The 12,339-nt window shown below is 45.3% G+C and overlaps 1 protein-coding gene across 2 annotated transcripts in view; it reads right to left on the reverse strand.

The window, feature by feature from the left end:
- GALC (galactosylceramidase) overlaps nucleotides 1–12,339 on the reverse strand; it is a 360,459-nt gene that overhangs the window by 301,184 nt on the left and 46,936 nt on the right. For both annotated transcript variants that reach the window (XM_078660006.1, XM_078660007.1), the window contains exon 3: nucleotides 10,238–10,301. In XM_078660006.1, coding sequence (XP_078516132.1) covers nucleotides 10,238–10,301 — 64 coding nt within the window. The remainder of the gene's footprint in view (nucleotides 1–10,237; nucleotides 10,302–12,339) is intronic.

Raw genomic sequence — 12,339 nt, forward strand, 5'->3', positions numbered from 1 at the left:
GGTGGATATGGTGGTGGATGTGGTGGTGGTGGTGGTGGTGATGGTGGATGTGGTGGTGATGGTGGTGGATGTGATGGTGATGGTGGTGGATGTGATGGTGATGGTGGTGGTGGTGGATGTGATGGTGGATGTGGGGGTGGATGTGGGGGTGGATGTGGTGGTGGTGGATGTGGTGGTGGTGGATGTGGTGGTGGTGGATGTGGTGGTGGTGGAGGTGGTGGATGTGGTGGTGGATGTGGTGGAGGTGGTGGATGTGGTGGTAGGATGATTAAATCAAAAATAGACTAGCTCAAGTTACTTTAGGGGAGGGGGAAGACTCTGATATGTTTTGTCACGGAGTGTGAACACCCAGCAGGTGTGTTCAAAAAGCCCTCACCCACCAACCTAGTTGGTGGCATGCTTCATCATCGGGCCCACCCAGTGGCACCTAGCGTGCCCCGGGTGTGCTTCAACGCCTGACTACAGCGGAGCTGGTATTTTACTGAGTGTGCGGTGAAGATAGTTAAGGAAGTGATGTTAAAACGGCTGAACGGGGGTCCCAGTACCCGAAGGTAAAATTAGACTTTAATACCTGGGCCTCCGTCAGCGGTTAAAAATAAGGCAAGGGGATGTAAGAGGCGAGTTACGACCTCTCACATCCCATGGGTCAACATGTTTCAGCCAGTGCCTTATGACTAGACTGGCTTTCTTCAGGACCTAAAATAAGTGAGTGCAAATTACCTAGTGGGGGTGTAGGGGAGACTATGTGTCTACACGCCCTAAAGTGTATCTACGTGTGAGAGGGGGATTCCCTTCTCAAGACCACCTGTACACATAACATGGAAGGACAAAACAAAACACACAGGGAGAAGGTAGAGTCATTAGGATGTACAGTTTTACGCACATCTGATGCCGTCACTATAGCGAGTGCTGGTGGGCTATAGGCGGCTATGGTGTGATGGTATTGGTGGTGCCATCACAGTGGGAATCGCACTGATAACTCGAGAGTGAGGTGTTTTAAGAGACGGAGTAAAACAAGGTGCATTAGTGAAAATGCGGCGCAAGGAGGGATTCTTACGCAAGTTATTTGCTCAGTCTGACCTCAAGGTTGGGAGGTGGCAAAGGCTTGACCCTGGGGGGACAAACATTTACCATACTGATTAGGGAGACCTGTTAGGAAAGAGAATAGCGCTTACCAGGAGTCGTGATGGTGGTTTCTCATACTCACAGTACTTCTGGGTTGAGCCTGCTCTGGACCTGTAGTGCCTCCTTCGCATACCGGTGGGGAATGAGTGTTTTCCCAGGTCTTAAGTAGTCTTGTTAATTGGTCTAATTAAGTGCACCTGTGATGGAGGGCAATGGTGGAAAGACTCACAGGCCTGAGTCATGCTGCCTGGAGTAAGTATGGGCGCCTTAGGTGCGCGCGCGCTCTAGCGCCCTGTCGCGCTGGGAGGCATCGTTATGGGCCACTGGGGAACCACCCAGGCGCTCGCGTCTATAGTTAGCGCATGCGCGATAGGTCCAAGTGCAAGCTCCTCAGGGGAACGCCCTGGAGGGTAGTGTTAGTTGTACGCGCATGCGCATTATGACCGGGCTGGTCTGCGCATGTGCGGCGTATGCCGGGTGGTCGCCCGCGCATGCGCGGTGTTTTGTTCACCGGGCACATTTTATTTCGTCCATTGAGTGGACCTGGGGCATGTAAATAATTTCATTTCATCCATTTCATGGACGTCGGGCATGTAAAAACATGTAAACAAGTGTATTGTGAATAAATGGGGGACAATCTTTAGCAATTTTCAGGAGAAAGACTGCTTAGAGGACGTAGTCGTTTCAGTGATACTGCGCCCAAACATATGTAGTTTGATGATGGGGGTAGTGTGATCACTGGCGGGTCACCCGGCATACGCCGCACATGCGCAGACCAGCCCGGTCATAATGCGCATGCGCATGCGCGTACAACTAACACTACCCTCCAGGGCGTTCCCCTGAGGAGCTTGCACTTGGACCTATCGCGCATGCGCTAACTATAGACGCGAGCGCCTGGGTGGTTCCCCAGTGGCCCATAACGATGCCTCCCAGCGCGACAGGGCGCTAGAGCGCGCGCGCACCTAAGGCGCCCATACTTACTCCAGGCAGCATGACTCAGGCCTGTGAGTCTTTCCACCATTGCCCTCCATCACAGGTGCACTTAATTAGACCAATTAACAAGACTACTTAAGACCTGGGAAAACACTCATTCCCCACCGGTATGCGAAGGAGGCACTACAGGTCCAGAGCAGGCTCAACCCAGAAGTACTGTGAGTATGAGAAACCACCATCACGACTCCTGGTAAGCGCTATTCTCTTTCCTAACAGGTCTCCCTAATCAGTATGGTAAATGTTTGTCCCCCCAGGGTCAAGCCTTTGCCACCTCCCAACCTTGAGGTCAGACTGAGCAAATAACTTGCGTAAGAATCCCTCCTTGCGCCGCATTTTCACTAATGCACCTTGTTTTACTCCGTCTCTTAAAACACCTCACTCTCGAGTTATCAGTGCGATTCCCACTGTGATGGCACCACCAATACCATCACACCATAGCCGCCTATAGCCCACCAGCACTCGCTATAGTGACGGCATCAGATGTGCGTAAAACTGTACATCCTAATGACTCTACCTTCTCCCTGTGTGTTTTGTTTTGTCCTTCCATGTTATGTGTACAGGTGGTCTTGAGAAGGGAATCCCCCTCTCACACGTAGATACACTTTAGGGCGTGTAGACACATAGTCTCCCCTACACCCCCACTAGGTAATTTGCACTCACTTATTTTAGGTCCTGAAGAAAGCCAGTCTAGTCATAAGGCACTGGCTGAAACATGTTGACCCATTGGATGTGAGAGGTCGTAACTCGCCTCTTACATCCCCTTGCCTTATTTTTAACCGCTGACGGAGGCCCAGGTATTAAAGTCTAATTTTACCTTCGGGTACTGGGACCCCCGTTCAGCCGTTTTAACATCACTTCCTTAACTATCTTCACCGCACACTCAGTAAAATACCAGCTCCGCTGTAGTCAGGCGTTGAAGCACACCCGGGGCACGCTAGGTGCCACTGGGTGGGCCCGATGATGAAGCATGCCACCAACTAGGTTGGTGGGTGAGGGCTTTTTGAACACACCTGCTGGGTGTTCACACTCCGTGACAAAACATATCAGAGTCTTCCCCCTCCCCTAAAGTAACTTGAGCTAGTCTCTTTTTGATTTAATCATATATTAACCGGGGACTTGGACTAGCTTTCTGGTCCTACCTCTCTCTCTTGATTACGCATCGGATGTGGTGGTAGCTCATCGAGACAACCAAGGTGAGGGGGGAACAGCGGCTGACTATATTCGCTACCCCACCAACTGAGGAACTCATCCGCATCTGCGGATCCATAAAGTCAGGCATTCCGAGGGACCCTACCACGCCTAGACGGTTGATGGGTAGTTTGCAGGTACTAGCACCCTACATTCGTCATCTACTCGACACCTCTTTTGAGACCCAGACTGTACCCACTGCCTGGAAACAAGCAGTTGTACTTCCTCTGCAGAAAAAGCTAATGTTAGCTTTGAAAAATTAGAAAATCTTCGCCCCATCTCTCTCCTGCCATACATGGCGAAGGTTTCCGAAAAAACTGTGAACCTTCAACTGATGAAATTTGTGGATGAGGCTTCCCTGCTCCACGATTCTCAGTTTGGCTTCCGTCCCCGACATTCGACGGAGTCAGCACTTCTTATGGTGGTAGAGGCTTTACGACAGGGTGTGGATGAGGGCCAGACCATGGCCTTGATCCTTTTGGACCTAAGCGCAGCATTCAACACTGTAGCACATTCCATCTTGCTACAGTGTCTGAATGTAGGAGGGGTATCAGGAGCAGCGCTTGGATGGATCCAATCCTTTCTGACAGACAGATGTTTTCAAGTTCGTCTGGGTGACTGCTACTCCAGGGAGATCGGGCTGGGCCAGGGCGTGCCTCAGGGCTCGTCCCTGAGCCCGACCTTATTCAATCTCTATGTCTCCCCTCTGGCGACTATTGTAGAAAGACATGGTATTCGTTTAGTGTCCTATGCCGACGACACGCAGCTGGTTATCTCCCTCTCACGTATGCCCGGTCTTGCGGCGGATATCTTCAGAGATTGCATGCAAGAACTTGCAACCTGGATGTCCGCCAACTGCTTGAAGCTTAACGGCAGCAAGACCTAGGTACTCGTGGTGGGGGGAGTGCCGTCTGCTTGGTCGTCGGCATGGGGGCCTCCTTGCCTGGGAGATACCCCAGTCCCCTGTCAGGAAGCAAGGAATCTTGGAGTGTGGCTGGATGTGGGCCTGGCCTTTGGCCCTCAGATTGGCCGGGTGGCAGGGGTATGCTTCGGTGTTCTGAAAACTTTAAAGAAGGTATTAGATCTCCTTCCTATTGCAGCTCGCCGAACGCTGTGCGTGCCCTAGTTACATCGCGCCTAGATTACGGCAATTTGCTGTATGTGGGGGCCACGGGAAAGGTCATAGGCCGCCTCCAGGTGCTGCAAAATGCAGCCGCTCGCTTAGTAATGAGGCTCCCTAAGAGATCTCCCTCTAAAGCAGGGCTCCAGGCACTACACTGGCTCCCTGTCGGGAGAAGGGTGGAGTTTAAAGCACTCTCCACATGTCACCGCATTCCGAGCGGTAAGGCTCCTGCTCCGCTACAGAGCCTGGTAACCCGGTATGAGCCCATGCGTGATCTTCGCTCCTCCCGCACAGGGCTATTGAAGGTTCCAAGAGTAAAGAAGGCCCGAATGGGGGTGGGGGGGGGGGTCTTTCAGATATCTGGCTGCCAAACTCTGGAATGCCCTACCTCTGGAGCTGCGCCTGGAGCCTTCTGAGACCATCTTTAGGAAAAAACTTAAAACTTACCTATACGGGAGGTAGGCGTCTCTGAGGGTGGTTTGGACTGTTATTTCCACTTATCATAGCGCGGGGACACGCCGGTGCGCGTAACCAGGCGCTTTATAAATCTCCCAAATAAATAAAAAAATGGATGTGGTGAAAGTGGTGGTGGCTGTGGTCGATGTGGTGGTGGATGTGGTGGTGGAAGTGATGGTGGTGGGTGTGGTGGATGTGGTGGTGGTGGAAGTGATGGTGGTGGGTGTGGTGAAGGTGGATGTGGTGAAGGTGGATGCGGTGGTGGATGAGGTGGTGGATGTGGTGGTGGTGGTGGATGTGGTGGTGGTGGATGCGGTGGTGGTGGATGCGGTGGTGGTGGTGGATGTGGTGGATGTGGTGGTGGTGGATGTGGTGGTGGGTGTGGTGGTGGGTGTGGTGGTGGGTGTGGTGGATGTGGTGGTGGATGCGGTGGTGGTGCATGTGGTGGATGTGGTGGTGGTGGATGTGGCAGTGGATGTCATGGTGGATGTGGAGGTGATGGTGGATGTGGTGGTGGATGTGGTGGATGCGGTGGTGGATGCGGTGGTGGTGGATGTGGTGGTGGATGTGGTGGTGGATGTGGTGGTGGTGGATGCGGTGGATGTGGTGGATGTGGTGGTGGATGTGGTGGATGTGGTGGTGGTGGGTGTGGTGGATGTGGTGGATGTGGTGGTGGATGTGGTGGTGGATGTGGTGGTGGATGTGAGTGAGAGAGAGAGAAGATTAAGGATAGAGGAGAGAGGAGCGAGGGGAGAGAGGAGAGAGAGGAGAGATAGGGGAGAGAGGGGATAGAGGTGAGAGAGAGAGGAGAGAGAAGAGAGAGGAGAGAGCGAAGAGAGAAAAGAAGAGAGAGGGAAAGAGTGAGGGAAAGAGGGAAAAAGAGAGGGAAAGTGAGTGAGGGAAAGAGGGAGAGGATGAGGGAGATGAAAGAGTGAGGGAAAGAGGGAGAGAGAGATGCAGAGTAAGAGGGAGAGTGAGAGGGAGATTTGAGGAGAAGATAGGGTCAGATAGCTGATTGAGAGTTAGAGATCTAGAAATAGGTTCGCTGTGAGATTGTACGTTGAGTTTATGAGAGGTAAGTGCTGTGGTGCACTGAGGTTTATTAAAAAAGGTGTGACGTACAGATATTTTTTTTAAGCTAGAGCAATAGTGTGGTGGGTACCTAGCCATGTATAAATATATTTCTAAAAATGGAGTGTTTATGTAAAGGAATGAGATATTGGACATAAAGGTGGATTAGGGTTTTAGAAAGAAATGTATTTGTTGGTATAGAGAAGTGACAGTTATTTACAGAGTGTTGTATGTTAAGATGTACATTAGATAGAAGTGCAGGGATTATTTTTCTGGTCAGGTAAAGAGAGTTAACTTACAACTACTAGTGAGATATCTAAGGCTAGTCACAGTTTGCATGCAACTTGCAACCCTTTAATTCTTAATTTAAAGTTGTTGAATGGAATGGTAGAAGATAAACAATCTGGACAGCAGCAATTTGCTAGTAATTTAGTTTTAATAAATAATGTTACTTGAAGCAAAGTAGCTTAGTGTAGATGTGCAAACCCAGAATTACGGAAGGAGAGTGGTGACAATGCATGTGAAAAAGATATGCTGAAGTGTATTTGAGGCTAGGTGAAATGTTCTTACATGAAGTAGAAGTTAAAAGAAGTAGTATGACATAAGTTAAGTTTTCAAATATATTCCAGAAAACACAGCGTAATTGGCTAGCAGAGCATTACTCATTTGTATACCCCAGAAACAGTAAGTGATAGTGACAGGTCTCACATTTGAAAGAATAACAGGTGCATAACATGTATGCATTATGTGACAATAGTTTGCACACCTCCAGATCAAGTGTTCATTCAAGAAATTTGCTGTTCCCGGTATAGCTGCAATTAAATAATTTAAACTTACCAAATAAGAAGTGGCTGATGTTCATGTAGTGGAGTTGTGTAATGTTTTTAAACCGCGACAAATGTACTCAACAAAAACTGCTTCAAAAGTTATTCCCCTTGTGTGTAAATACCAAAGAAAAACTTTCTTTAAAATAAATTAACTCTTAAATCTGCTGTAATCCATAAGCTAATGCAAACACTGTACAATGCTGAGATGAGCCCACCATAGTCTCGTTAATATTAGACCCAGCTAACAATACTGTTTAAGGTAGTTTTGTTAAACAAGTACCTTTTTTTATGCAGTTCAGCATAAAGTGACTCAGCTCAGAGGGGAAACAACAATTAAGGAGGATGTCACCGTGTGCCTTGTGCTCGGCTGGCGCCTCGGGCATGTTTACTGCGAACACATGGAAATGCAAAGCCATTAATCAAGCAGGATGGCTCTGTCTGCCAACAGGCCCAGTGGCGCCTGTTGTCTGTTTACTGCGAGAATTAAAGAGGAAAAAGACCGAGAAGGAGAGAGACATTCAGCTAGTAGACTGTGTAATGTTTAAAATATGTGACGAATGTACAAAAAAAACTGCTTCAAAAAGTCATTCCCTTCGTATAAATAATTAAGAAATATTCAATTGCAGAGGCCTTTTCACATCAAAATGAATGTTTATAATTTTTTCCTGGGAGCCCTCTTTTGGTCACAAAAGAAAGTAGCATTTCACCAGATATGCACTGAAGCGTTTTTTCAATGACAATGTTCTGAGTAATACGGTTATGAGGGTGGCTGGCCACTTTGCAGGTTGGGAGTGATCTGTGGTTGACGAGTTTTATGATTTACAAGGGCTGACTGCAGCATAGCGGCTCATTGCGTGTCTGGTCTCAAATTATACGTGTGCGCCGGATGAATTCAGAATTGTATTGTATGTTAATGCCCGTGTCAGGCTACTACCAGAAAACAAGCAGAGCAGCATGAGTCATAGCGATTCGGAATAAGTGTCTAGTGAGAAGTACAGGCAAATGAAACTAACGAAAAGGAAGGGGGAGAAGGGAGGGGGAGATGTGAGCAGAGCCAAAAAAAAAAAAGACTACTGAGAAGTACAGGCTAATGAAACTGATGAAAACAGAGGGGGAGGAGGAAGGAGATGCGAGCAGAGCCCCAAAAAAATGTACAATGTCTAGTGAGAAGTACAGGAAAATAAAACAACAAAAACAGAGGGGGAGAAGGGAGGAGGGAGATGCGAGCAGAGGTGACAAGAAGGGCTGGGCGAGAAGGGAGGGGGGGAATGCGAGGAGCAGAGGAGCCAGAATGAAACTGACTAAGAAACGTGTGAAGCAGGGGGCGGGGGTAGCGGATACCTTTGAAGTGAAGCTAAGCTTCACTTCAAAGGCTTGTTGGCACAGCGCACGCTGGGGGATGACTGTGGGAGGGGGGCTGGTGTCTGTGCACGCGCTTTTTATGGCAATGCGCATGCGCATTGAGCGAGCTTTCCACATGGAATCGCCCGATCTCGGTAAGCTCTGTTTAAGCCCCTATATATCGAGCTCCCGCTCAATGCGCATGCGCATTGAGATAGGTCGCTCGACCTAAAAAAAGAATGCTAGTCAATCGATTGTAGTGCATCTAGAATCAAAGGAGAACAACACAATTGCAGATCATTGTATTCCTGCCCAGAGCTCTAGGGGGCAGATCGTAAGAACTTTTTTGAGAATTGACTGGAGGACACTAAAGCCTGAGAGGGAAGGACTTTCAATTAAATTTAGAGGAAGTCACTACCTCATGTCCAGGGCTGGTAATGTTAGGAGCAGGGTAGGGTTGACTATAGACCTGTTCATCAACTCCTCTGCAATTTTCAAGACCTGTTCATCAACTCCTCTGCAATGTTCAAAATGCCAGACATTATCATGAGAGGTATGGATTGCGATGTACATATCTTTGACACTACATTCAACATTAACATGACTTTAGCATTATATGTTAGCTTTATCACGGCATAATTGGTGTCGTCGTTCTTCTCGAGGGCAATTTAGCACTCAGTGGTGAAGAAGCTTTTAACATTGAACAGCCTTTAACAGTCTGGTCACTTCTGACAGTGATGAAATTGTGGTCATAGGTTACAGTGATGAAAAATGGGCATCAACATTTGGTGGGAATACCTGCAATGCTGCTGCTTTGCAATACACTTGAAAGAAGAGTCAGAGTGGCATGTCAGAACTGCCCTTTGCATGTCATTGTGCTGAGAATCCATTTGAGGTGTCCTTTTCTTTAGGTTCAACTAAACGTTCCACTTCTGTTAGCATCCTCTTGAACAGGTTACGACTAAACTCACTGCAGCTGTCAGACAGACACACCACACACAAGGAATGTTGATCTTTATGTGTTAACTGGCCTCTATGCAACAGTGAAGAACTGCAAGGTGTACTGAACAAAAGTTCAAATATACCCACCATGAGCAAATGCTCTGCGTAAAACTGGGGCAATGTAAAAAAAACTGAAAGATACAAAAAACTGAAGAGTTTTCAGTTAGAAGAAGTGCTAAAACAAAGTGCTAATTTTCCTTTAACAAGGAGCAATAAAAAAAGAACCTATTGACTTACGGTCACTGCTGCATTTTGTGATAGTGGTGGTCCGTTGAGAGCACCAAAACATTTCAGAGGGGGAAGGAGACTTCATGCCAATTACAATACTCTTTCATTGTTTCGTATTTTAAGAGACATAGGACATAGGGTTTTAGTAGCCAAGCTGGTATGCATTTTAAGCCCATTTTTTATTTTATAATGACATTCTTTCATATTATTGAATGTTTGTTAAATACATGAAAAATGAAAACAAAATGTTGCCTATACACAGGCAATCTATTTTATTTTCACTGCAGAGCATTTTTATAAGAATTATGTTAATCTGCGCATGTGCATGAATATTCAGATTTAATGAATATTAATGAAAAGCACAACCAGAGATCCTACTCACAGCACTTTTTATTCCACCACACCTTGTTTTTGAAACACTCAGACAGTAGCAGCATTTCTTAATCATCACCAACAAAGAAATGCCCAATGATAAAGGACACGATAGTCAAGTCTGCAAAGGAATAGGTAATCAAACCTGTAAAAACAAATTTACACTCTTTAAATATCACTTAATGTTAGCAAAGAACAAGAAGGCCCATCCTACTCACATGTGCTTAACTTGCACATTTTGCCGTGTATCCTATACTTTCAGAAAATATGTTGTGCAGAACGTGATTCAATTAGTTAATACACAATATAAATAAAATAAAGATTTAAAATAAAAAAAACAGATTGAAATACACAGACACTTACTCACATGTTCTTAATTTGCACATTTTGCCATGAATCAGAAAAGTTCAGAAAATACTTTGTGAAGAACGTGGCTCAATTAGCTAATAAGAGATATGAAATAAATTCAGTTTTTAAATAAAAAAACAGCTTGAAATACACAGAAGCCTACCAGTAGTTTGTGCATCACCGCCAATTTCCACTTTGAGGATCTGCAATGAGGCTCCAAAGTTTGGCTTGAAGAAAAAAATTAAGAATTAATCTAATAAGAACCAGTGTTCAAATCTGTAAGCAAGTTTTTCAGGCCAGAAGCACACACATTAATAAACTGTGAATGGTAGTCAAAACACCTTGCTGGTCTTATGCAGGTGGCAAGGCAGTCAATCCAGGTAGCAAGCTGACCATGGGATAAAACAATATGTTTGCGTTAAAGGTTTTCAGCCCCAGACCAAAGTGCACTAAAAAGATCATTTTGGATGAAAGCCATCAATAAATAAAAGAAGGTTTAAATACATTTAAGGTAAGAGATCAGAGTACCGTTATTGTAGTACAAATAATACAAGAGACTACTTTCATTAAGACGAATTGAGAACAAGGAAATATGCATCTATGATTGAACAGAAGTCCATTCGAGGCTACTTCTTTCTCATGAACGTAATAAATATTTATATTTTTTGAGCACCGACTCTTACTTTCATTTCTGGTCGGTCATTTTTACATCTTTACTTGGTCAGCGTTTTTAGGATACTGCTTCTGTTTATCAATGCATTTCAGTGAGGACGTGAAAAGGTTTCTCTCTTCAATCAGAGGGAAGTTGAGTGTGTGTTCTTGCAAACACAAAGCTGTATGGAGTATTTCATAATGTATTTGATATTAAACACAAGCACAGTGCCAAAGTATTCAAATGTGTGATGATCATCCAACCACCCAAAAGGGTGTCATCTGATTTAGGCAACCCTATAATTTCCATCTTATTTAATTACTATGTGCAGCAGTTAATATTCCAGAGACCTATGGCTCCATTCAAAGTAGGTATTATTTCGAACTTAATGATCTGTTTGATGAGCATCAAACCGGCTTCGCACCAACATAAGTACAGAGTCTGCGGCAGTGGTTGATGACGGCAGAAAAATTCAAGATGGACGTGCCCAATTTAGTTAGTGCCTAATTTTATCAAACTTCTTCACCTCCACCGTATCAAAGTCAAATTATTTAACTAATGGTGCCCCTTAGGACTCCCAATTATCACATAGGGTGCCTAACATTCATGTTGAGAGACCTACTGGCATAGCACAATTCCAGAGCTTTCACTTTCACATGTATGCTGACAACATTCTGATCAGCCTTAACCTTTATCTCATCACAGAAAAATATGTGAAAGTTGAGAGAAACTATGCACCTGGCCTTTTTGGATCACACCTGTGCCTTCAATTCAGTGGAACAGCCTAAGTTATGGAACATCATGAAAGGCATGGTGTGGGACAGGGATCGCTGATCTATTGCGCCAGATACACTGACAGATATCTTCTAAGGTTTGACATAGTAAAGAGGGCAATTTATTCCCTAAAATAAATGTGTCTGTTGGTGTACGACAAGTGTAGGTTTAAGCACCTTTTTTGTTTTTACTGTATATCAATGACCTGGAATATTTTCTGCGTAACAGGGGTAAAGATATGGCTAAGGTTGGCTCCTGCCCTGTCCCAGTTCTCTTACATGCAGACGGCACGGTTTTATCAGCCGAAACTGCAAATGTGCTGCAGCCACTTTTGGATACTTTTAAAACCTTTATGTCTGAACGGATCTGAAGACAAACCTCTCTAAATCATTTATCAAGAAAAGTGGTTCCAGATTCTCAAAATCCCAGACATTTACAATCTTGGGTAAAGAGATAGCTAAAGTTTCACATTTTACAATAATTGGGAATTCCATCTGACGCTGTCTTTAATTGAATTTTCTGCTAAAATTAGATCATCCTAATTCCAAAAATCTGTTAGAGCAGTATTCCGGTTTGCCCAGAGTCTAGATCATAAGCCAGTTATGGAAATTGTCCATATTTACAAGAGCAAATGTCTGCCGGTTGGCATGTTTGGCCCTGGAGCCTACGGATATATTGATGCCAGTTAATAAGCGTGTATCAAAACTCATTATATTTTAATCTGACAAACTCTTTGCACTGAAATTCTTTTTTTATTTCCAAATATATAATTTCGTTATTGTATAAAATAACTGATAACATTTGCTGCTTGTCAGATTTACTTACAGAAAGGTATTCGG

This window comes from Lissotriton helveticus, chromosome 9 (genome assembly GCF_964261635.1).
Source record: "Lissotriton helveticus chromosome 9, aLisHel1.1, whole genome shotgun sequence".
NCBI lineage: Eukaryota > Metazoa > Chordata > Amphibia > Caudata > Salamandridae > Lissotriton > Lissotriton helveticus.